The following is a 26,003-nucleotide window of genomic DNA, read 5'->3' on the forward strand; positions in this document are numbered from 1 at the left end:
CTTCACCTTAAATATGCATAAAGACGGCCTCCACAGCTGCCTGTGGCACAGAATTCCACAGATTCATCACCCTCTGGCTAAAGAGGTTACCCCTCGGGTACAGAGCACCGGCACTTTACCCACATCCAACAGTGCTAAATGCCAACAGGTCTCCTGGAACGGCAGTCTGCATCAGGAACTTAAAAGGAATTGGCTGCACAGACAGTTGATGTATTGGTTGTAATGGGCTAAAATTGTCTACATTCTGTAATGGTCCTAAAATATTGGAAAACAGCAAATATGATGCCTCCATTCAAGAAATGAGGGACACAAAAAGTAGGAAAACAGTTACCAAGCAAATATCATTGGTTAAATGCTGAATTCATTAGTAAGAGGAAATAGCAGGGCATTCAGAAAATCACAAGACAATCAATGTAGCTTTATGAGGAAAATTGTGTTTGACAAGTTTCTACGGATGTAACTGGGTATATAACAGAAACATGGTGCATGCACTGTATTTGGATTTCCTAAAGACATTCGATAGGATGCCATATTAAAGGCACGAGATTAAAGTGTACACAGCATAAATTTGCATGAATAAGGGAGTGCTAGGTGGTTCATTTATGAACTAGCAGTCAGTATCTCATACTTGCCACTCAGTACAGTTTAGAAGCTATATTATTTAGAATTGACATTAAATCTTGTGGATGGCAGGGTGGAGATACATGTCTACCAATGGAAGTGTTGGGGTCCTTCTCTACGAAAGCCTGCAGGTCATCCTTGGGCAAGGTGTAGCACCTGCTTAACCAGCCCTGACCCACACTACAATCAGGATTGTGTGAAGCCATGGGTGCAGGTGGTGAATGGCATGAACAGCCAGTGCAAATCACAAGTCCTGGTTATGTGACCACTGACACAAGGCAGACAATCTCTAAAGAGTATTGATAATAGTTGGGTCATCTGTCTTGTAAATACTACCCAGTAAAAGGCAATGGCAAACCAGTTCTGCAGAAAATTTTGCCAAGAACAATCATTGTCCATGATTGCGCATGTCAATATGATAAAGCACATAATGATGATAATGATGATGATGATGATTATGATTAAACCCTGGATCAAGGGACTGTGTTCACAATTATCAAATTTGTTGCTAATACAAAAATAGCTTGGTTAGCAAGTTGTGATGGGGCCCAAAAATCTATATAGTTGGGTTAATTTTGTTGAGGAGGAGTTGGCAGATGGAGTATAATGTGATAAAATGTCAAATAACCTGCTTTGTAAGGAAGAATTTAAATGGAACTACAGAATGTGGTTTCACAAAGGGATCTGAGGGTCTAACGACATGAAACACATGAAGTCAGCACGCACCTGCAAAATGTAATAATAAAAGCTGATGGACCATTGCTCTCCATTCTATAGGATGTGAAATATAATTGTAGGGATATTTTGATTGAACTTTACAGTCCTCTGATTTTACTACATTTCGACAAATGTGTACAAGTTTTGGTCTACATATTTAAAGAAGGATGCGGTTGCAATGCAAGCAATTTGGACAAGGCTCATAAACTGCTTTCGGCAATGAAAAGTTGACATATGAAGAAAGTTTGAGTGGGTTTGTATGATACTTAATGGAGTATTGAAGAAAATTAAGACAAATAAGATTTTAAGGCAGTGGGGTGACAAAATTGATCGGACAGGGCATGAAAGGATGTGGCGAGAAGTCGGGTGTATGGGGTTAAGTGTGATCCATGATCAACTATGATGGAATGGCAGAGCATGGTAAATGGGCTGAATTCTACTCCTTGGTCTTATGGACCGGAAAATTGCAAATGTCACACCACTCCTCAAGAAGAGAGGGAGGCAGAAGAAACGAAATTATAGGCCAATTAGTCTGACTTCAGTGGTTGGAAAGATGTTGGAAATTATTATTAAGGAAGAGTTTTCAGAATACTTGGAGGCACATGATAAAATAGGCCATTGTCAGCATGGTTTGCTGAAGGGGAAATCTTACCTGATAAATCTATTGGAATTCTTTGAAGAAATAACAGGCAGGATAGACATTTACGAGGCAGGAGAGTCAATGGATGTTGTTTATTTCGATTTTCAGAAGGCATTTGACAAGATGTCACACATGAGGCTACTTAACAAAATAAGTGTCCATGGTATTACAGGAAAGGTACAAGAACAAATAGAAGATTGGTTCACTGGCAGGAGGAAAAGAGTGGAAATAAAGTGGGCCTTTTGTGGTTGGCTGCCGGTGACTAGTGATGTGCCACAGGGGCCAGTGTTGGGACTGTTTCTTTTCATGTTGTATGTCAATGATTTGGATGAAGGAATTGATGGCTTTGTGACCAACTTTGCAGATGATATCAAGATCGGTGGAAGGGCAGGTAGTATTGAGGAAGCAAGGTGTCTGCAAAAGGACTTAGACAGATTGCGGGAATGGGCAAAGAAGTGGCAGATGGAATATAATGTAGGGAAGTGCATGGTCATGCTGTTTGGCAGATGGAATAAGGCGTGAACTACTTTGTAAATGGGGAGAAAATTCAAAAATCAGAAGTGCAGGGGGACTTGGGAGTCCTTGTGCAGGATTCCCTGAGACTGAGCCAGTTGTAAGGAAAGCAAATGCAATATTAGTATTAATTTAGAGAAGACTAGAATACAAAAGCAAGGATGTAAAGCTAAGGCTTTATAAGGCATTGGTCAGACCACATTTGGAGTACTATGAACAAATTTTGACCTCCTTATTTAAGAAAGGATGAGCTGGCATTGGAGAAAATCGAGAGAAGACTCATGAGAATGATACCAGGAATGAAAGGGTTAACATATGAGGAGCATTTGATGGTTCAGGCTTTGTACTTGCTAGAGTTCTGAAGAATGAGTGGGGATCTCATTGAAACTATGGAATATTGAAAGATGTGGATAGAATGGATGTGGAGTGGTGAATGTTTCCTCTAGTGGGGGAGTCTAGAACCAGAGGGTACAGCCTCAGAATTGACGATCGTCCATTTAGAAAAGAGATAAAGAAAAAATTCTATAACCAGAGGGTGGTGATCCTGTGGAATTCTTTGCTACAAATGGCTGTGCAGGCCAAGTCATTGGGTATACTTAAGGCAGAAGCTAGGTTCAAGTTCAAAGGTCAAAGTAAAATTTATTATCACCATACATATCAGCACATACAGCCCTGAGATTCTTTTTCTGCAGGCATACTTAGAAAATCAGGACAGTATCTGTAAGCTGACAACATCAGGAACAGTTAACTGTAAAGAAATTGTGCTAATGCAGATATAGATAAATAGCAATAAATAACAAGGATGAAATAACACTATAACAGAGTCCTTAAATGAGCATAGCTATTCCCTTTTGTTCAAAAGCCTGATGGTTGAGGGGTAGCAACTGTTTTTGAATCTGGTGGTGTGAGTCCTGAGGATGCTCTACCTTCTACCTGATGGCAGCGGCGAGAAAAGAGCATGGCCTATGATGCATGCTGCTTTTCCACAGCAATGTTTCATGTAGATGTCTGCAATGGTTGAGAGTGTTCTTGATTAATCAGGGTGTCAAAGGTTATGAGGAGAAGGCAGGAGAATGGAGTTGAGAGCGATAAGAAATTAGTAATGATGGAATCACAGAGCTGACTTGACGGGCCAAATACCCTAACTCTGCTTCTAGCTCTTATGGTATTATGGTCTAAGGGAGAATATAGTCTAGTTGTCCTGTTTTTTTATAAACTTTTGGCTCTTCCAAGTGTGCTCCTGTTAAACAATTTTGATAACTAAGTCAATGATTCCAGAGTAATTGACAGAAAATTAATATTATCTTTATCTGGAAAATGTGGCTTCCTAAGGTATTTATCCTGTATTTCTAAGAAGAATGATCAACAAAAATAACCTTGTATGAATCACATTACAGGTAGCAATGTCGCTCCTTGATTCAATTTACTTATTGCAGGACACAAAGTTCAAGTTTATACAACCAAACAAAATAATGTTCTTCTGGACCACAGTGCACCCACAAAACATATATCACACACTGCACATAAAATAATATATTACCATAAATAAGTTAATAAAACAATTTAAAAAGCATATAGTGCATAGCGCAGGTAAAGAGTAAGCAGTACAGGTAAATAGCTTGCTGTCCTGACTTCGATGGTGGCAGGGTATTCATTAGTGTCACAGCCTGAGGAAAGAAGCTATTATCCATTCTGGCAGTTCTAGTCTTTGATGGTCCTGTACCTCCTTGCTGACAGTAGTGTGTCGAAGAGATTGTGGGATGGGTGGCATGGATTTTCAACAATGTTTCAACACTATACAACACTACGTAAATGTCAGAAATAGTGGGGAGTGAGACCCCGGTGGTCCTCTCAGTGGTTTTCACTGTCCTCTGTAGGGTCTTGAGGTCCAATGCCCTGCAGCTTCCATACCACGCGATGATGAAGACCAGGTCAACAAGATTGCAGCCAACTATCCTCCTGAAGAAATATTGCCTATTATAGTTTTATAGTAAACTTCTTGGAATGTTTTTATATTAACATACCACAAAATATTGTAGCCAGCTATTTTGATAAATATATGCTTTTGAAATTAGATGATATTTTGTACTTAGTGCAACAGTTTATTGAGTTATTCCATTACAGGAATTTGTTCTGGCTATTATCAGAAATCTTACTTTATAACTCCAAGCAAGTACTAATTGAGTGGACCTAACTGAGCCATTGCTGCTAATCTGAGCAGTGGGAGTTATAGAAATTTTTAATTCCATCAGTTTGTTTAGCATATGTATCCATCATTAGTTTTTAATAAACTTGGAGAATTCCATGAGTCTCTTCTCATTTATGTCAAATTATTTCTGTTCTACGAGACATAGCTTGCTGGAACGCCACATTTACCTCAAATTGAAAGGCTTTGTCTAAGCATTTTGATGCAACAATTCCCCTTTGTAAGACATGTATGTTTTTACATTCAGCATTACTACTTTCAAATATTTATGCATATTCCAATCTCTAGTTAGTCTCAAGCTGAAGGATATCAGAAGCCATTGAGAGCTTCCAATTAATAACAAGGAGAAAAATAAAAATCAGATAGGCATCCTCAACCTGACCTCCATCAAGTAAATCAGTAACAACTGGCACTTCAATAATATATTTAACATAACCCAAGGCAGAAGATGTAATCAAAAAGTGAATAAATTTTAAAAAATAATTATATTCAAGCTAGTGCACGTTATCTTACCTGAGGTACTTCCATAGAGATAATCAACACTGAGATGTGGATGTCCCACTTTGATACTGGCCTGGTAGAGTGAAATCCATAATCACAAAGTTGTGCTATTCATAGCTTTGCATCTGAGACAATACACACAAAATGCTGGACGTACTCAGCAAGTCAAGTAGCATCTGTGGAGAAGAATAAACAGTTGATATTTCAGGCCATGATCAGGACATCTGAGGAGCAAGCAGCTTGTGCATATTTTTGCATCTGTGCTGTGGAGAAGTCCTATCCTTAGAAATGCACAAAGAATGATGACACATGTGAGATACTTAAGGTATTTCACACAAATAATGACCGCAGAGGTAATATAATTAAGGTAGCTAGTTATAATTTCTTCTTACAGAAAAGGATTAATATTGGGGGAAGAACACGTGAATTAAGAGCAATAGTCGGTCTTTCAGTGCTACTCCACTATTCAGTGAGATCACGGTTGATTCGACTGTAATTCATTCTCAGAAACCTTCAGTAACTATTTTCTCTCTTGCATATCGAGTGTGTAAAACTTCTCAAGAATACTCAGAGACCCTGCTTCTGCAGCCCCTTAAGAATTCCAAGGACATTCCCTCTGAGAGAAAAGGTCATCTTATCTGAGCAACCCTTATTTTTAAACTATGAATTAGCTTGAAATTGTCCCAGCAGGAAACATCCTCTCCACATTCATCCTTCCAAAACTTCCTCAGATTATGTTTCATTCATAGAAACTTCAAAGTTCAAAGTAAATTTATTATCAAAGTACGTATATCATATACAACCTTGAGATTCATTTTCTTGCAGGCAAAGAAATACAATAGAGTCCATGAAAAAATAACATACATATCAAAGGCAGAGTCCCTGAAAGTGAGTATACAGGCTGCCATGATGGTTGTAAGGCAACAACTGTTCTGGAATCTGGGGTGGAATGGGACCCAAGGCTCCTGCACCTCCCGCCCAAATAGTAGTCACGAGAAAAGAGGGTCAAATGCAGGCAGATGGGCTGGGCTCAAGTGGGTTCGCATGGAGTGTTGGGGCTGAACACTGGTTGCCTACATACCTAAACACTAAAATGCCTACATACTAAAATTTTGACAATCATTCACCACGACTTCTGCAACTTAGAGCTAAATATACTTTAAAAAAGAATTTCTTGCAAAAGTGGACAATTTCACATTTTCCCCTATTATGCTCCATTTTCCAGATTTATGTCCACCTGTTTAATTTATTTCCCTTTGCATCTTATTTTCCTATTTATCTTTATATCATCAGCAAATGTAGCAATTGTACATTAGATCCCTGCAGCCAACTGTAAAAGGTCGAGGCTTCAGCACAAATCCCTTCATCACACCACTGGTTACCTCTTGCCAACCAGGAAAAGACCTATTCGTGCCTGCTCTGTCTCCTTTTAGCCAGTGGTTCTTCTCCCCATTGCCAAAGTGTTAGCTCCTATACCATGAGCTTCTATTTCCTGCAATAAACTCAGATGTGGAAATCTGATTAGAACCTTCATTAATTTCCCATTATCCACAGTAAGTTAATTCTTCAAAGAACTCCAGTAAATTACTCAAACATGATTTCCCTTTCAAAAATGGTGTTGACTTTACCTGTTTACCTTAAGTATTTTTCTCAGCATTCTGCTACAACGTTTTGAATAGTTTCTCACATTTTACCGATTACAGCTGTGACACTAATTGGCCTGCAGGAAGATTGCAAGTATAACTCTTCCACTTTGAATGAAGGAATTATATTCATAATCTTTCAATCAAATTAACCTTCCTTGGAATCTCATTTTTCATTATTAATTTCCTAGAGTCACTTCTGTAGCTCAGTTTGTTAACCCTTATCTATTTTAACTATAGAACTCTTCAGTTTCTCTCATACTCTCACTTTTCTATTCTTATACATTCTTTACTGCTTTTATATGCTATTCAGTTCTTTGAACCTTATATTCATCTTTGTTCAATGATATGCTTTGCCTTTGCATTTGCTAGTATCAACCATGAAGTGTATGCTCCCTTCGGACTTTTCTCTCAGTAGAATGCATCTATTCTACTTACTCTGAAAGATCTCCTTAAATTCCTCCATTTCCCTCATGTCTGCTCTCACCCATGAACCCATTCCCAGCCCCCCGCCATCACCAGATACTGCAGCAATGGTATTCCCTTTGTCCTCCCGACTCACCCCACCAGCATTTGCATCTAATACACTATCCTTTATCAATTCTGCTGACTCCACGAGCCCAACATGAGCCACATCTTCCGTTCTTTGTGCTTCCCTGTCCACCCATCTTTCCCCACCCACCCTTCCCTCCTTGTCCCCTACAACATAGAAAGGATATCACCTATTTCCTCACTGCCATTCAGGACATACAAAGCCTTTCCAAATGAGTTCCTGAGATCCAAAGAGTGATGCAATTTGGAGCTTAGCTCCTGGTGGGGTCATCCATGGCGGTAAGGTCTAGGGGGAAGAGGTTCCAGACAAAGAGCAAACCAAACCAGACCTCAGCAGTGGAACTGGTGGAAGTTGATGAGACATCACAACAGCAGTGAAGGTGGAGGAAGGTTGCAGCAGTGAAGAGTCATCAGTTGTCTTGGTTGTCATGCCACAAGACCCTGACACTGATCTGTCAAGGCCTGTGTAGTGGCTGCCCATGCATCAGCCTCGCCACATTAAACAGTCATGCATAGTTGTTCTCCATTAAGGGAATAATCCCTTGGGAGAACACCAAACATGACTCAAGTGATTGCACTATACTACTACTCCTACAAGTGAAGCAGAGAATCCCCTGCAATTTTTGAAGATGGTCTACTGTACCAAATGCTATGTGGCCACTTCAGCATTGGAAAAAACTGTAATGTAGGCAACCATTTAGAGAAGCATCTGTGCTCTGCCCTCAGCAGCCATCTCGATCTTCTGGCCTTCTCGTTTTAATTCTCCCTCCTCCTCTCAAACTGATTTGTCTGTCTTTGGGCATTGCTATGGTGAGGCCAAACACAGACTGGGAAAACAACTCGTATTCCACTTAGGCATGAATATTGAACTTTCCAGTTTCATGTAATCCAGGACCCTGGTGTTCTCCTCCCACACCCATTCACTTATCCACCTAGTTTTCTCTTCCTTTGTTCATTTTTCCCATCCCCTCCCCTCCTCCCCACACTGTTCCATTTGACCATCATCCTTTACCCCTCATCTAGTTCAATTTATTACCTACCAACCTCTGTCTCAGTCCTCCTTCATATGATTATATGTAGGCCATCTTTCCCCATCCCTCTCATGATCTAACCCAAATTCTTGACTTACACCAACAGCTCTCACAAATGCTACCTAACTCGCTGAGTTTTTCAAGCATTGTTTGGTGGTCAGTGGGTTCTGGGGTCGATGCCAAGGATTGGGGCCCAATGGTCAAATTGGAAGCCTGTAAGTCAAGGCCTTTTGGCCTGAGTCCTGATTCTGTGAATCACTGCAGGTGTGCTGGGGAGGTTGAAGCCCAATGTTTGCGATCCTGAGTCTGACTCCACTGGAGGCTGAAGAGGGGGACTGAGGGGGACTCAGTGGCTATTTTATTCGGTACACCTGCTTGTCAATGAAAATATTTAATCAGCCAGTCACGTGGCAGCAACTCAATGCATAAAACACACAGACATGATCAAGAGGTTCAGTCGTTGGTCAAACTAAATATCAGAATGGAGGAAGAAATGTGATCCTAGCAACTTTGACCATGGAATGATTGTTGGTGCCAGATGGGTGGTTTGTGCATCTCATAAACTGCTGGTCTTCTGGGATTTTAACACACAACAGTCTCTAGTTTACAAAAAAACTGGTGTGAAATGGCGCAAAAAACATCCAGTGAGCAGCAGTTCTGTAGGCCAGAATGCTCTGTTAATGAGAGGGGTCAGACTAGTTTAGACTGACAGGAAGGAGGCAGTAACTCAAATAACCACTTGTTACAACAGTGGTGTGCAGAAAAACATCTCTGAACACACATCAAACCTTGAAGTGGATAGCTACAGCAGCATAAGACCACGAACAAACACTTAGTGGCCACTTTATTAGATACTGGAAGTACGTAAAATAAAGTGGCTACAGAGTGTATGTGTGTAGGTGAGGAGGAACAGGACTTGTTTTGCTGTTGTTTTGTTACTTACTGTGTTCTGTGGAGTAATGCTGAGGATCATGGGCATGCTGTGTTGGCGGTAGAATAAGTGGCAACACTTGCGGACTGTCCCCAATACTCCCTTGGGTGTGTTGGTTATTAATGCAAATGACACATTTCACTGTATGTTTCAATGTACATGTGATAAACTTGAATCATTGCTTATTATTTATACATCCTGGTTTCCTGAACTTGGGTCATCCCTCTCTATTGTTCTAAGCAATTCCACAAGCTTTTCCTGTCCTTATGCCCTCCCTAAATACTATATGTTCTTCTATACTCAGGTCTAACTCTGTGCCACACCCACGTTTCCGTGATCACTGTCAGATATTCATTTCTATTTGCACTTTCAATTCCTAGTTTCCTTTGAGTGCTACCTATATGCAGATACAGAATCATTTTTGTAACTTTCTATCCCTTCTAGGCAGTCTAGCATTTCCCATTCTCCTACCCACCTACCTACCTTCCCCCTCACCAGGCTTTACCTAGCACCATCCAGCTTGTGCTCCTTCCCTCCCCCCACCTTCCTATACTTGCTTCTTCTGCCTTCATACTAGTCCTAATGAAGGGTCTCGGCCTGAAATGTTCAAACTTCAAAGTAAATTTATTATCAAAATACATATATGTCATCATATGCCACCTTGAGATTTATTTTCTCATGAGCATTTGAAGTAAATACAAAGAAATACAATAGATTCAATGAAAAACTGCATAACAAAGTTGGACAAATGACCAATGTGCAAAAGACAACAAATAGTGGCAAAAAGAAAAAAAAACTAAATAATAATAATAAATTAAGAAATATTGTGTTACGAGTTGCAGAGCCCTTGCAATTGAGTCTATAGATTGTGGAATCAGTTCAGTATTGGGGTGAGTGAGCTATCCCCTGTGGTTCAAGAGCCTGATAGTTGAGGGGTTGACTGATCCTGAACCTGGTGGTGTGAGGCCTGAGGTTCCTGTTCCTCCTTCCTCATGGCAGCAGCGAGAAGAGATCATGGTCTGGATGCTGAGGGTCCTTAACACTTTCCTGCATCAGCTCAATGGTGGGAAATGCTTTACCTGTGATGAACTGGGCTGTATCCACTATTTTTTGTAGGCTTTTCCATTCAAGGGCATTGGTATTTCCGTACCAGCCCGTGATGCAATCAGTCAGAATACTCTGCACTGCACACCTATAGAAGTTTGTCAAAGTTTTAGATGACACGCTGAATCTGCACAATCTTTTAAGTAGAGGCACTGCCATGTCTTCTTTAATGGCACTTACATTCCGGACCCAGGACAAATCCTCCTAAATAGTAACCAATTTAAAGTTGCTGACCCCTTCCACCTCTGATCCCCTGATAAGGATTGGCTCATGGACCTCCGATTTTCTCCTATAGTCAATAATCAGCACTTTGATTTTGCTGACATTGAATTTGTTGTTCAATCTCCCTTCTTATGCTGATTTGTTACCATTTTTGATTTGTTGATGTCAACTCTTTATTCCTTTCTATAGATGCTGCCTGATGTGCGGAGTTCCTCCAGCGTCTGTAGAACCTCTTGTGTTAATACCATTTTCCTTATTACCTTGTCTCTACTGTTTAATTTACAGAATCTACTCAACTTTGAGGGCATGTAATTAGAAAAAAAAACATAATTATTTAAAAAGATTTTCATAAGGAATTATCAACCCAGCCACTAAATTACTCAGTGTACGTATCACAATAAATAACTTGAAACCAACTTACCAATGTTTGTAAAGTTATCCAATAACCTCTATTTAGATCACTGATTTGCACAGCATTAATACTGGTTTGATATCAAGGTAAGAACTGGATGGATGGAAGCAAAGCTACTGGACTTCAAGTACAGTTAAAGCAAAATCACATCCCAGCTGAAATACCTGGATGTGCGGATATGATAGAAAACTTATTTTGTAGGGTCTCGGCCCGAAACGTCGACTGTACCTCTTCCTGGAGATGCTGCCTGGCCTGCTGCATTCACCAGCAACTTTGATGTGTGTTGTTTGTAGTTTTAAAATAGTTTGGTCTGGTTGGCTCAATCCTTCATTCATGCAGGGAACTGACTTTTCCACTGCAGGCCACACAGCACAAGAGGCTTGATACAAGTATTACACAGAAAGACATCAGAATTGTTGCCTTAGATGGAGGGGAGAGAAGTAATTTTAAAATAAAATTTGCATTTTCAGTAAATAAAGTCATTCTGCTAGTACAAAGTTAAAATTACTGATTCAGGCAATTTATTTCCTTCATCTATAAAAGAAAGGTAAGATTTCATCCAGTTTGTTTTCCTGTTCTTGTTGAACCCAAATGTGTCAAATTGATGATACTACATTTTGTTGGAATGTAATCTCCCTGGAAGATGCATAAAAATATATGTACGGGATTAAAACATCAACAGCTTACGGATAAACAGTTTTACTGTATTCCAGTCATTGTGAAAACTAAAACTACTCAAATTTGGTGATGGAGCATAAGTGTAAGAAATTATCTCCTTACAGTTAGAGTTCAATTTAAAGAATTATGCTTGCTGCAGAGAAACAAATAGGCCTGCATGCTATGGGTGAATGACAGAGCAGCCTAAATTTTCCCTACAATTAGTAAACAGGGGAAACAGAAGTTCTAATGCTCAAGGTCTAAGTCTAATACCCACTGCCCACTTCTATAAATAAAAGTATTCTACTTTCTTAGCTTTGTTAAGAAACTTGTCCAGTGAGATGGGCTTGCAGAGTTGGTGACCCAGCTGAAATGTTAATCAGCATCCATTTTCATCTTCCTTCTGAAAAGTGCTAAAGTGATATTAAGGAAGAAATTCATACCAGTTTAAATTTCTTCTCCCAGGTATTTAATTTGATCATTCTAATCTAATCTAATCAGCTCTCCATCCCCTTCTATTACTTCAATCATTAAAATGCACTGTAAACACTTTAAGCCACATTTACATTGAAAAATACATGCTGGCATTTTAGTGCATTTTATTCAACATCAATACTTTAACCTCTTAATTTATAAAATCCATTATTCTTATAATTGTTGAATATTGTTGCTTTTGTTACACCACAGCAAGTTCCTAAAAATATATATGTATATGGCAAATAAAGTTGATCCTTAATTTCACTTGTACAATCATTTAAGCACTTCTTAAAATCACATATACAGTGAAAGGTAGTAATGTAAGAGTACAAACAGTGAATTAAGCCACACTTTCCTCTAATCTTCCATTTCCACACAAAAAATATCAGAAGCTTCAACTCCAGTGAGTTCAGCTGAGAAGTAATCAGCAAGGCAGATGTGTTCAATGTCCTCACCCACTAAACAGGATATTGATGACTACTGTGAATTACAGCAGGCTACAACATTAAGCCATATGATCCCACCTCCACTTCAATGGTTTCATTGAAGTATGGTTGCCAATCAGGATAGTTTAAAATTGAAGGTGGTCATGAAAATGGAACTAAATAGGGTATTTAGCACAGTTTTCAGCTGCAGCCGGTGTTTGATGATCCAGTTAAACTGAAGAACATCAATATTTGGAGACCCACTATGATCAGCTCCACTTATTTTTTTTTACAAAGAAACTGAGAAGATTGATTGGGCCATTATTTTAAATAGCACTCCAGAAGGGCTTTAAGAAAATCAAAATTCACCAGTTTTGAAGAATATAATGCAAGTTGCCAAAAAGAGCAAGAACTTAGCATAAACATGAGAAAGTCTACAAATGCTGGAAATCCAAAGCAACAAACACAGGACTGAAGAAGGGTCTTAGCCCAAAACATCGACTATCTATTCATGGCCTCAGATGATGCTAGACTCCAGTTCCTCCAGCATTTTATGTGTGTTGCTTTTGATAAGAACTCAACAGCAATTTTTAATCAATTTTTGAGTCAGTGGCTCACAAAATAACAATAAAGATTTTGTTATATGAATGTTGTAAAACATTTAGTTGGCATTGTGGTGGACATTTATTCAAACATACATACATTGAAGGAGAGTAATGCAGGGAAATTGAAATATATACTGTATCTATAGAGCTTAAGCCTGGAGGCCCACTTTGCCTTATTTTATTCAATGCAGTTATGGATATTTTATTATTGGGTACATTAGATAATGTAGGGTGTGGTTTTATTTAGATAGTCTTGATTATAGTTATAGTGCCTTAGCCTTTACGAACAGTGACACTTTGGTAAGCAATTTGGATTAGGGCATGCAAGAGTTCAAAGATCATTTAGTGATTTTGTTTGAAAGCAGACTTAGAAGTAAATATGAAGAAAAAGGCCAAATTTTATATGACTGCTAGGAATGAGACTTTTGTTTATAGTGTTGTTAATAGGTGGAAAATTAATAAAACCAAGCTGCATTTTATTGCCCTTGAATCTTTTGTGAAGTATCTAGGATTGGAGGGTTGGAGAAATTAGGATGGTGTGGTAAAAATTTGTTCAAGAGAAAACTTAAACTTATTTAGAAATTAGAGATGTCTTTATGATTCCCAAGTTTTACTATTTAAGTTCAAGTTTGTCATTCAACCATTCACATAAACAGAGTCAAACAAAACAGCATTCCTCTGGGACTGAGGTGCAAAACACAGAACAGTTGCACACAGCACATATAATTATGATTGCAGAATAACTGTATGACAGTAATAAACATAGTGACAAAAATATTAAAAATAACAATTTACAGAGGCCCAAGTCTCTGAGTGCCATGGCTTGTAGATTGCTGGTTTACTGATGTTGTCCTGAAGCCATGTTTCTGCAAGAACAGCCTGCAGCAGTTTCTCATGTCACACGATACAGCTGCAGACAAATGCACTGGAGAGCAGCACCGTTAGACGGTGCCTACCCCAAAGACAGCATGGGATCCAATGCCAGCTTTGGTGTCTTCTTCCTTAGCGGCCGCGATGGGCAACCGAGGCATGAATGAGGGCCTGGTCTGCATCACAACTGAGGCCACGTGGCTCCCCCAATTGGACTTGCAGTATTCTATATTAGATTAGATTATGAGGACACTCAGTCCTCATTTATTGTCATTTAGAAATGCATGCATTAAAAAATGATACTATGTTCCTCCAGAAAGATATCACAGAAACTCAGGACAGACCAAGACTAAAACTGACAAAACCACATAATTATAACATATAGTTACAACAGTGCAAAGCAATACCGTAATTTGATAAAAAGCAGACCATGGGCATGGTAAAAAAAAGTCTCTAGTCCCAATTGCCCCATCATCTCACACAGACGGTAGATGGGAGAAACTCTCCCTGCCATGAACCTCCAAGCACCGCAAACTTGCCGATGCATTGGAAGCACCCCACCGCAGCCGACTCTGAGTCCGTCCGAAAACTTCGAGCCTCCGACTAGCCCGCCAACACCAAGCACCATCTCTGCCGAGAGCTTTAACCCCACCCTGGCCGCCGAGCAACAAGCAAAGTTGAGGACTCAGGGCCTTCCCCTCCGGAGATTCTGGATCACACAGTAGCAGCGGCAGCGAAACAGGCATTTCAGAAGTTTCACCAGATGTTCCTCAGTGCTCTCATGTCTGTCTCCATCAAATCAGGATTGTGCACGACACCCTACTTGACAGATAAGAGATATAATTCACCGGAGTGGCCGCTGCAAGTTGTGTCGCGCCGCCATCTTCTCCTCCTAACCAATGTCCAACAGGGTCTTGCGATCACAACAAAAACAATCAAGACAATCACCCAGTTCATTGGATTGTGTACCACCTCCATGCACAGCCATTGATGTTTTCTTCCCTGGGTAGCTGAAGCAGGTTGCAACACTGTGCGCAACAAGCCCAGCTCCACCACTGTTCATTAATTTTATGCGAGGTTTTGTAGAATCCCTCACAGAAACTTGACAGAAGTATTAGGAACACTGAAAAGAATTCTGCATATTCCCATCAGAATTAACATTAGTTTTATACTTGAGAGTAGAGGCAGGGAAGCTAGTTTACTTGGATAGAAAGTTCAAAGTCCAACTGCAACTATTAGGAAGCTATTAAAGCTTCAAGGTGGTCATTGTGCACTTTGGAACATTTAAATGACACCATTACTAAGTATGAGAAGCTGAAGTGTTTTAATGCAGAAGCAGATGATGTCAAGAAATTTGAGGTGCTTGTAATAAAATATAATTTCCTTATCAACATTAGTAATTGGCACGATAGGGTATTTATCATATTAACATATTAGGATTGCACATTTTTAAAGTAAAATTATTTCAAGTGATTGGCTTAGGAATTATGTCCCTTTTAAGCAGTTTAAATTTATTAACGTAAAATTGTTAAGAGTACCTTTCTGATAAATTCTCCTTGGATTAAACATGCAGGTGCAGTGGACTGGCTAATACGACTTGATGTCACCTTTCAGACTGCTGTTACCGTTCAAGAATTCTAAGATAAAGCAACGTAATAAAGTCCTAGAGTTATATACAGTATAGAAAAGTATCTCAGTATCGATGGACACTGTTCAAAGAACCCAGGTATGTTGAGTTGATGGAAAAACATGGATACTGGATGGTGATCTTTAGGAAGGATATTATTGTATCCATTATATACAATGAGAGTATACATAAAAAAAAAATCAATGAAACATACTTATCTGGAGGCCATCATTGTGGAGTGTTTTGACATGGTTTCTGGTGGGGTTGTACTTTGGTTTTGTTAATGGTACAAAGGGGAAATGGTTCCCTAGAAATGAATTTTTCATGAGATTCTTCAGTGTCAAGAATTATCAAAGCTTTTCTTCCCAAGGACCTGGGACTGCATTAATTGGAACAATAGAGTCTATGTTTTCTTAAAAAAATGGACATTGCCCTTTTCTTGATTTTATCACTAAATTTTAAATGCACATCTTTAATTATTATTGTCATTGTGGTTTACAGTTTCAACATTGGTATTGTTTTAAAATATATGAATACAAGATGGTTTTAACTTATGGGTTTCAAGACATCAGGGACTTCACACATATCAAAACTGACCATTAGTTCAAATTCTATCCCGCTCTTTGCAGATTATGCATCACACTTTATTTCTGAGTCAAGGTCCCCAGGATGGACTTTATACAAGCTATTTAAAAACTCAAAATAGATAGCATATTGTGTGCTCTACATAATTACACAGGAAGCAAAACAATATACAAGGACAGTACCCCTGCTTTAATTTCCCTCTACCCAATGACACAGGCATGTTTGTAAGGTGCTAGATGTCTTTCAGTCTACTGGCCAGATGTTGTGTGTGCACTGCTGCCAGCTGCAGTAGTTTTCCCGGTACTGTTGCCCTTGGGGACTCTGGTAGCACTCGGCTGGCGCGGCATACGCTGGCTGCATCCTTCGCGGGTGGTGCTTCGCTCTGTCTGTGTCTGTGAGCCACTGATAGCAGTGCTGGATTTATTTCTCACTACGAAGAAAAAGGGTAGTGGTGGGAAGGGGAAGAAAAGATAGCAGTCAGTTTTGTAATCAGGACAATTTGGAATTTAAAAGTATCACACACTCTAGAAAAGATAACATGTCCTGTGCCAGTGTTCCTCCAAGGTAAAAACCTGATCAAAATGTATTGAGGAGCCCCTTTCTGGTGTGAAATACAATAACAGCTGCTTTATCAATAAGGTACCCATTTGATCCTCTCCGGCCTAGAGTTCATCAGTAATTTTGATTAAGTCCAATAGATATGATGCCAAAAAGGGAAAAAAAAGGCAGTCCTGATGAAGAGTCTTCATCTAACATTTTGTCTGTCCATTTTCCTCCATAGACACTGCCTGACCTGCTGAATTCCTCAGTCACTTTGTTCGTTGCCCTCCCAGACTACCTGGAAGGTGGAAAATGGAGTGTGCTCATTGCGACTACCGCACCTTCAAGATGGAGAGCTTAGCATAAAGGGTTGGCAGGGTGAGGCGTAATCCTGTCACTCTGTGTGGGCCGAGGTCCATGCTTGCTACTTGAGATAAACTAGGCAGGAGGAGAGTGTATCTTTCTCAGAATTGTAAATGAATTTAGAGAAAATCATATACAAATCAGGCTTCCACATGCAGAAAATTCATAACTTGCTGAAATAAATCAAATTTACTTTTATAGCACACTGGATTCTTAAAAAAAAGAGATTTAATAAGGTATATAGAAAAATTCTTTGACAGAAAGTATACTGACTTCATTTCCCTTAAAGCTACATTCAAAGTTCAAATCACAGAGTGCGATAATATAAAGACATGGCTTTCTGAACACTTTTTAGAGTTGATTCATCAACCAATTGCTTAACATGAAGAGTGGAGAGAGGTTCAAAGTTTAGTCCCAAACAAAGTCATTTTTGCTCAACGGAAAATGACTTCCATGACCAGGTTAGAAACAACCAGCACAATCAGATTCACCAAAATTTTTCTTTCAACTTACAATATTTTACTTCTGATAAGAAGACACATATCTTGACATCATTGTGCTGTGCTAATTAAACAAATTGGTGAATATGAGCTTGCATGTGAACATAATCTGGATTCCCATAACTAGCTAAGGCTAGGAAAGATATTAAAACCTTCATCTCAGAGGAACACCAGCAACTTGCAATGTTTTTTTTTGAAAAAGCAGTTTTTAGCAACACAAATAAAATAAAAAGAAGTGTGAAAGCCAACTATTGGCAGCTTAATCGTGCCCCTTGCTATTGCCTACAGCGTGGAAACTACAGCGTAAAGCAAGCCAGATCTGACGCACCGCCAGAAGCATGTGAATTCACAGCCAAGATGGGAAAACGGATTGCAGGAATTTGTAAATCAGCAGGTAACAAGAGCATGTATTCCAACAACAGGTACCAGCAAAATCATACAACAGGAATCCACTGGGACGGCCTCAAGAATCAACCCAAATGATCATTTTGAAAAAAGGACATGGACAGCCACTTGGGTTGGTAATATAGGTCTGAAATTTAAAAAGCGTTCACGAAATTATTATTATTAGAACTGTATCAGTTGTTCCCACATCAAGAAGCAATAAAGATGAAATTGGTGTTTAAATTCCTGAAATCTAGATGACAATAATTAACTTGACAGTTTTCCTCTAGTATGAGGGATTTTTCGTTAATCTTCACATTTGTACACTGATTAGCAAACACTTTACATCAACATTATTACTGTACAACTGCAGCTAATCGTTCTAAAATACCTCTGTAAATTTAATTAGTTATTACACAGGAGTTTTGCAACAGGAGTGGGCTTTAATTAAACGGAAGAGGAACCAATACCCAATCAGCCTATCTTTCCCTAAAGGTACTCACTGCATATTTTTTTTGAAATCTTTTTATTATTCTCTGCATCCTTGAAAAACAAAATACAAACTCAGAACTAAGCCAATTGAACAAGCCATCTCATTTGAGCTTTCTAATCCATAACTCACAAATTCACCCAAATCAGTCACCACATTCCCATCATTGGCTCAGGTTATCTAACAGATGCAATAGCTTTGATCTCAGACTAACAATTAATTGATCTTAAAGTCAAATCACATCATGGTAGGTTATGAAGCAGCATTCACTATATTTCAAATGGTTTCACTGACAAATTACTAAGAAAGTTGCCAGTATGTCTTGTGCAATGGACTTGTTAACTTGTGTCAGTCAGGAAAGTGAACTCATTTCCTCTAACAGTGAAGATGCCTACAAGCATCTTCACTTTGCAATAGTTTACTCATAACCATTAGCATTTTTAAACCAAACAGTATTGAAGTGTTGTTAACTTGGAATAGGCAACAAATATAGCATTGTCCACACTACTTGGAGAGGTGGGGGAGAGGGGAGACTCAAATTTAATTTCAAATCCATCCGTGGTCTTATATTTCTGTCATCTATATCACCTCCAGTCCACCAACTCTGGTACAGGATTCAGCCACTGCAGCTCTACAGCCAGAGGGCTTCTCCAAAATACCTCACTTTTTCTTCCTGTGTGTGGAAGACTCTTCATAACCAATCACCTTGATCTTCAGCTTTGAGTCATCCTTCAATCCTCAGTTATTCTTCTAAATTGCCTTCAATTTCTTTTTTTATTCAAAACACCATGTTAAAGCAAGCTTCTGTAATTCATTCAGGCTATTTAAATATTTGCATCAATTGATGTTGAACAAACCATTCATATTTCTACTTATTAATTGGAAAAACTTGTTTTAATTTTGTGGCTCTGAAGCTAAATACAAATTAAACAAGGATGCAGCCCTGTATGGACTTTAAGCAAAAGCTAAAGCTTGCCTTGAACATAGATGTAATTTTTTCCCTAGCTAACTTGGAATTTGGTTTAGCCTCCAATTCAGAATTATATATTTACACATCAATCAGAATTACTTAACATGAATAGTGCTACTTGCACACCTCTTTAAGGGACAGAGTGAGGAGAAATGGGGAAGAAATTAGGAAGATAATTTTTTCCTTCCCCCACCCCACACTGGTTAGTGAGAGTAAAAATAAAACATCCTCACTAACCCATGGGAATCCCTGGAACATATTTGCTAAAAATGGAGAAGAAACACAAGACCATGAGACATAGGAGTATAATGAGGCCATTTAGACCACTGGGTCTGCTCTACTATTTAATCATGGTGGATCTATTTCCCTCTCAACCCCATTCTCCTGTCTTCTCCCCATTACCTATCATGCTCTGACTAATCAAGAACTTGTCAACCTCAAGTCTTAAATACACCCAAAGACCTGGCCTCCATAGCTGCCTGTGGCAACAAATTCCACAGATTCATCACCCTCTGACTAAAGAAATTCCCCCTCATCTTCGTTCTAAAGCAGCACCCCTCTATTCTGAGACTGTGCCCTCTGATCCTTGATTCCTTCACCATAGAAAACACCCTCTCCACATTACTCTATCTAGCCCTTTCAATGTGCAATATGGCACTGCAAACCTACAGAAGCTTCATGAGACACAAAACAGAGGAAGGGCACACCTCAACCCATTTTATTTAACAAACATATCAAGCTTCTTCTAACCTACCTGACACGGAGTCTGTGGGGGACATGTTGATCTCATCAGGTATCTTAAGATCCACAGAACTGGAATGGAAACAAGCCATCCTTGGCGCCAAGGATTGCCTTAAAAGAAGATGATTGATTTGGCATATGGAGCTTATACTACTCAAATGGCAATTCTCTGGGCAGCTACCGAGATTCAGAAATAAAGACAGGTTGGTATTCCATAGGTAAGTGGAGTCTGATTGAAAGGTGCATTTTCCAATAGTGAGGGTGTGAGCTAAACAAAAAAACAAGAATAATATTCTTCAAACACGAGGAAATCTGCAGATGCTGGAAATTCAAGCAACACACATAAAAAATGCTGGTGAACGCAGCAGGCCAGGCAGCATCTACAGGAAGAGGTACAGTCAATGTTTCAGGCCCAGACTCTTCGTCAGGACTAACTGAAAGAAGAGATGGAAAGAGATTTGTAAGTGGGAGGGGGAGGGGGAGATCCAAAATGATAGGAGAAGACAGGAGGGGGAGGGATGGCGCCAAGAGCTGGACAGCTGATTGGCAAAAGGGATACGAGGCTGGAGAAGGGAGAGGATCATGGGACAGGAGGCCTAGGGAGAAAGAAAGGGGAGGGGAGCCCAGAGGATGGGCAAGGAGTTATAGTGAGAGGGACAGAGGGAGAAAAAAAGAGACAGAGAAAAAAAGAAAAAAAAAGAAAAAAGAAATACATAAATAAATAAGAGAAGGAGTACAAAGGGCAAGTGGGGCATTAACGGAAGTTAGGGAAGTCAATGTTCATGCCATCAGGTAGGAGGCTACCCAGACGGAATATAAGGTGTCGTTCCTCCAACCTGAGTGTGGCTTCATCTTGACAGTAGAGGAGGCCGTGGATAGACACATCATGATGCCAGCCTGTGTCGGGTCTCGCCAATATATAGGAGGCCGCATCGGGAGCACCAGACGCAGTACATCACCCTAGCCGACTCACAGGTGAAGTGTCGCCTCACCTGGAAGGACTGTCTGGGGCCCTGAATGGTGGTGAGGGAGGAAGTGTAAGAGCATGTGTAGCACTTGTTCCACTTACAAGGATAAGTGCCGGGAGGGAGGTCAGTGGGAAGGGATGGAGGGTTGGGGGGACAAATGGACAAGGGAGTCGCGTAGGGAGTGATCCCTGCGGAAAGCTGAAAGGGAGGGGATGGAAAGATGTGCTTAGTGGTGGGATCCCGTTGGAGGTGGCGGAAGTTACAGAGAATTATATGTTGGACCCGGAGGCTGGTGGGGTGGTAGGTGAGGACAAGGGGAACCCTAATCCTAGTGGGGTGGCGGGACGATGGGGTGAGAGCAGATGTGCGTGAAATGGGAGAAATGCGTTTGAGAGCAGAGTGTTCACAAATTACAAATAAATAAATGTGAGAACGTTTACTTACAAACTATCTTCACCTAGATGTGTCAAGTGCCTAATCTTTTTCAGCCTTCCACAGAAGGCCTTAATAACTAAATGTGAGTTTAACAATGTTTTCAGTTAACAATCTTTAGCCAATTTAATTTGCTCTATGGCATTGAGAAATGGATATAATGAATTTGTGGAGCCTTGCAACCTTTTGGCAACAATGCCAGAAATGTGATTTCCACAAATGGTCAAGCCTCTGGCCAAACAGATACTACAAAGGCACTTACTAAAGAGGTGTAAACTTGAAATTAAAAAAATTGCCAATGCTGGAAATGTGAAATGATGACTGAAAAGGATGGAAAGCACAATGGGTTAGGCTGAAACATTAGTCCTGTCTGACCTATTGAGTGTTTCCAGAATTTTCTGTTTTATTTATTAATGTGGAAAATAGGGCAGGTGCATTTTGTTTTCAAAAGAAAATCACAAATCTAATCTGGACAAGTACTACTTTGATCATCCATTCTCAATTATCACAGAGATGGAGGGTTTTGTGAATATTACCATCAAGTATCACTTGCTCAGTGATGTTGGATTCTGCCAGGATTACACTCAGCTCCAGACCATACTTCAGTCTTGTTGCAATCATGGATAAGAGACATGATCCAAGAAGGTCAGGTGAGAGTAACTGCCATTAATGATTAAGAGTGTTTTTATCAAATGTGGTTTCAAGAGGACCCAAGCAAAACTGAAATCAGGTACAGAGACTGGAATCTGGCATTGAACCTTCCACTGGCATCACTCTTGACTGATAGAGAGGCCAATCTCAGACCTTGGGTGTCAGTGGTAAAGCCCTTCAGAACCATGATCTGGGTCCAACCAACTTCATCTGTTTCATTAATGGCCCCTTTCTCTCTCTCATAAGTTCAATACTTGGAACATTCACCGATGGTTGCAGAACATTCAGTTCAGAAAATGAAAGGATTTATATAAACAATTTGTGTAGAAAAGCCTGATCAATAAGCTTGGACTGTTGGATGATATTAAACATCTGTGTCACACAAGTGCAAGCAAACTAGAATTCCAACAAGGAATTGTTCAAAGAAACAATCCACCTGCAATATTCAATAGTGACACCATTCCAATTTCCCCACCATCAAATAAATGAGCATTTTGCACCTCCAAACTCCACAAATTGTCCACAATCTGGATGCAACAAATCCTGAAGTTGGTGGAATACTCTCCACGTACAAAAATAAGGACTCCTCCATAAAACACAAGTGCTTCCATCACACTCCAGTTGATACCATCCAGATCAAAATTGCCTGAATGACAACAGGTGGCCCAACCACCAGCTTTTACTGGGTGTTTGTTCATTCCATCTAGTGTTCAGAAGGTGTAGACTGTTTATAAAATATACTCCTGTAAAATCACCAATCCTACTCTGACAGAACTTCCTAAAACCATGAACTCCAGCTACAAGGGCAACTAGCACACAGGAACACCATCATCCACAAACGCTTTTCTAAAGTACAAGGCAAACGGTTCATCCCAGGAAGCAACCTAATGAACCTGACTACTAACTACTTCATAATTCACTGTTAAGTAGCAGCAAACTGGAAACAAAATAACCAAGTAATGAACCATCATTACCTAGAAAAAGCCAGAATCTCAGCAGGAATTATCCACACAAACAAGAGAAAATCTGAAGATACTGGAAATCCAAGCAACACACACAAAACACTAGAGAATCTCAGCAGGCCAGGCAGCATCTATGGAAAAGAGTACAGTTGATGTTTCAGGCCAAGACCCTTTCCTGCTGAAGGGTCTCGGCCCTAAGCGTCGACTGTACTCTTTTCCATAGATGCTGCCTGGCCAGCTGAGTTCCTCCTGCATTTTGTGTGTGTTGCAGGAATTATCTACATTCACATGCAAAATATTTATGTACAATTTTCCCAAGACCACAGATTTCATAAAAGCATAGAATTAGGAATTCTAACCCTTCAAACCTTCTTCAGAAAAACAACTGTAGCCTAACACATCATAAACCCTGCCTACCCCATAAACTAATAGAAAATCTCTGTATGCAACAATTTCAAAAAAACAAATCATTGGCATTTCTTTTTCTGGATATTTACATTATACAAGAGACTCGCCATCACCTCAGGTTGGGTTAATGCATTTTGCAACATAGCAATAAAATACACTATAACATGTTGAGTTCTGACTGCTTATTTCTAATAAACTGTGCTGAGTCAAAACCTTTTAAAACCTTTGTCTCAATTTGTGCTTGGAATTTAAAACAAAAGCAAATATAAAACGGAAAGACTTTCTATTTAAACTCAAGGTGATCAAAATCTAATTGACTTATCCGATAGTATAGCATAATTCATTTTCACATGTTTAAATTCTACAATATTTCATTCACATGTCTGAAATTAATATACAGCTTAAGGTTTACTGGAGAGGGTTCACCTCTGCCCCACCTCCACTTAAGGAAGTAGTTTCTTTGCGGTGGCTAAAATAATGATGAGAGGTGAGATACAAGTTAATTCAAAATGGCCACTGTGGGTGTTACATGGAATTAATAATATATGAAAACTTATGCTAAAAGTGGTGGTTTCAGTCCAACTATACAAGCCTTTTAAATGAGTAAAGAAGAATTTTCAGCAGATGTCAGTTATAGAACTACAAGTCAAACATTATTTCCTATTGTTTTTCCAATTCCTCAAGAAGTTTACCTTGATGTGTACAACTATAGCTGAGAATGTCCGTCAGAGTGTTGCACAGAATAAGTTTTATTTTTGGTTCACAGGGATGGTTATGGAGACAACGCAGGAAGTTAGGGTCAAGCTAGGATTTAGGAACAGGAATGGGGGGAGTTAGAGGTCAGGGGCAATAAGTAAAGTCAGAGGCAAAATCAGGCAGTCAGAGTCCAGGTTGGAGCATTCTGCAGTCGAGGACAAGCAACCGTGAGCGTCAGGTTGTGTCAGCAGACACAGAGGATGAACATCAGCGATCCTCATGGTAAGAAGAATTGGCGATCCCCAGGTCAGTGAGACCCAGGGACCTATGTACAGCATTTGAATCTGAACAGTGGAGATCAATGCTTAGGATGTCACCTGCAAAGCACAAGAAGTAAAATTTATGGCTAGATTTTAAAGCAGGGACCAGAAGATCAGCTTTCTATGTTTCTGGGCTCAGGTGTAAGGACAGGATTACAATGATTTCAAAGTGTTGACTTACAAGCATATAATTATGTTACCACAACAAAATTCAATACACCATCAATGTCCTTTGGAGTTCAGCAGAAATAGAAATTTATGGAAACATACCAATATTTGGAGGAGGATTTCATACAAAAGGAAAACAATATTATTAAATGCAAGGATAGACAAGGATAAACCACTTCCAAAGAGAATATTGATGTACTGTGGCCTAGGTTTAAAATAAGTTAATAGCTTCAAGTAATGTTTAAGAGCCAACCAGTAAGGATTTACTGGAAGATACTTCATTTCTGCAGCCTTCAAATTATAAGTGATTGAGCTAAAATAAGTACAAAGACTGGGCATATTCAGTGAATGGGATGTAATTTCAGTTGGTGACCTGATGTGGAATCATATGCATATCATATAATATTCCTGTTAATCACAATAAAGGAAGCAGCCAAGCAGACATGCATCACTCTATAAAAAAGCCCAGCAAACCACTTAGGAAAAAAATCTTTTCACTAATAATTCCAACACATCTTTATAGATTCCAGAATAAATATAACAGGAGTTTATTAGTTTATCATCGATAGCTCACACCTGCAGACATCTCAGGGTTGGAAAATTCCATTCTTTGAATCAACATAAGAAAATCGATATGTACTTTTCAAATTACATAATTTCCACTGTGAAATACCCAACTACATGGTTTACAGTGTTTATTATTGGTTGCATTGTACTGCAATACATAGATAGAACAGCAACATTTACAGCTGGCTACAATGAATAAACTTGAGTAAATGGTGAAGGTTGGGGAAAATCATTTTCATATCCTTGACTTTCTATGAATGTACTAGGATTGTACACATCATAAAACATTTTTTTAAGAGCAAAAGGGCTTAAAAAAATCAAATACACTATTTAATGTAAACACGAGAAACTTTGCAGATGCTGGAAATCAAAAGCGACACACACAAAACGCTGGATGAAATCAGCTGGTGAGGCAGCATTTATGGAGAGGAATAACAGTTGATGTTTCAGGCTCAGACCCTTCTTCAGGACTGGACAGGATGGGGGAAAATGCCAGAATAAAAA

General features: G+C 39.5%; 1 protein-coding gene across 4 annotated transcripts in view; it reads right to left on the reverse strand.

Annotated features, from left to right (window-relative positions):
• Positions 1-11,082: 11,082 nt before the first annotated feature.
• Positions 11,083-26,003, reverse strand: part of mzt2b (mitotic spindle organizing protein 2B) — a 41,749-nt gene continuing 26,828 nt past the window's right edge. For 2 of the 4 annotated variants that reach the window (XM_063034299.1, XM_063034297.1), the window contains exon 5: positions 11,084-16,769. In XM_063034299.1, coding sequence (XP_062890369.1) covers positions 16,588-16,769 — 182 coding nt within the window. In that variant the 3' untranslated portion in view covers positions 11,084-16,587. Of the gene's footprint in view, positions 16,770-26,003 lie in introns of all 4 variants that reach the window. The other 2 variants (XM_063034298.1, XM_063034300.1) reach the window with 2 other exon arrangements.

The sequence above is a fragment of the Mobula hypostoma genome, chromosome 27 (assembly GCF_963921235.1).
Source record: "Mobula hypostoma chromosome 27, sMobHyp1.1, whole genome shotgun sequence".
Classification (NCBI taxonomy): domain Eukaryota; kingdom Metazoa; phylum Chordata; class Chondrichthyes; order Myliobatiformes; family Myliobatidae; genus Mobula; species Mobula hypostoma.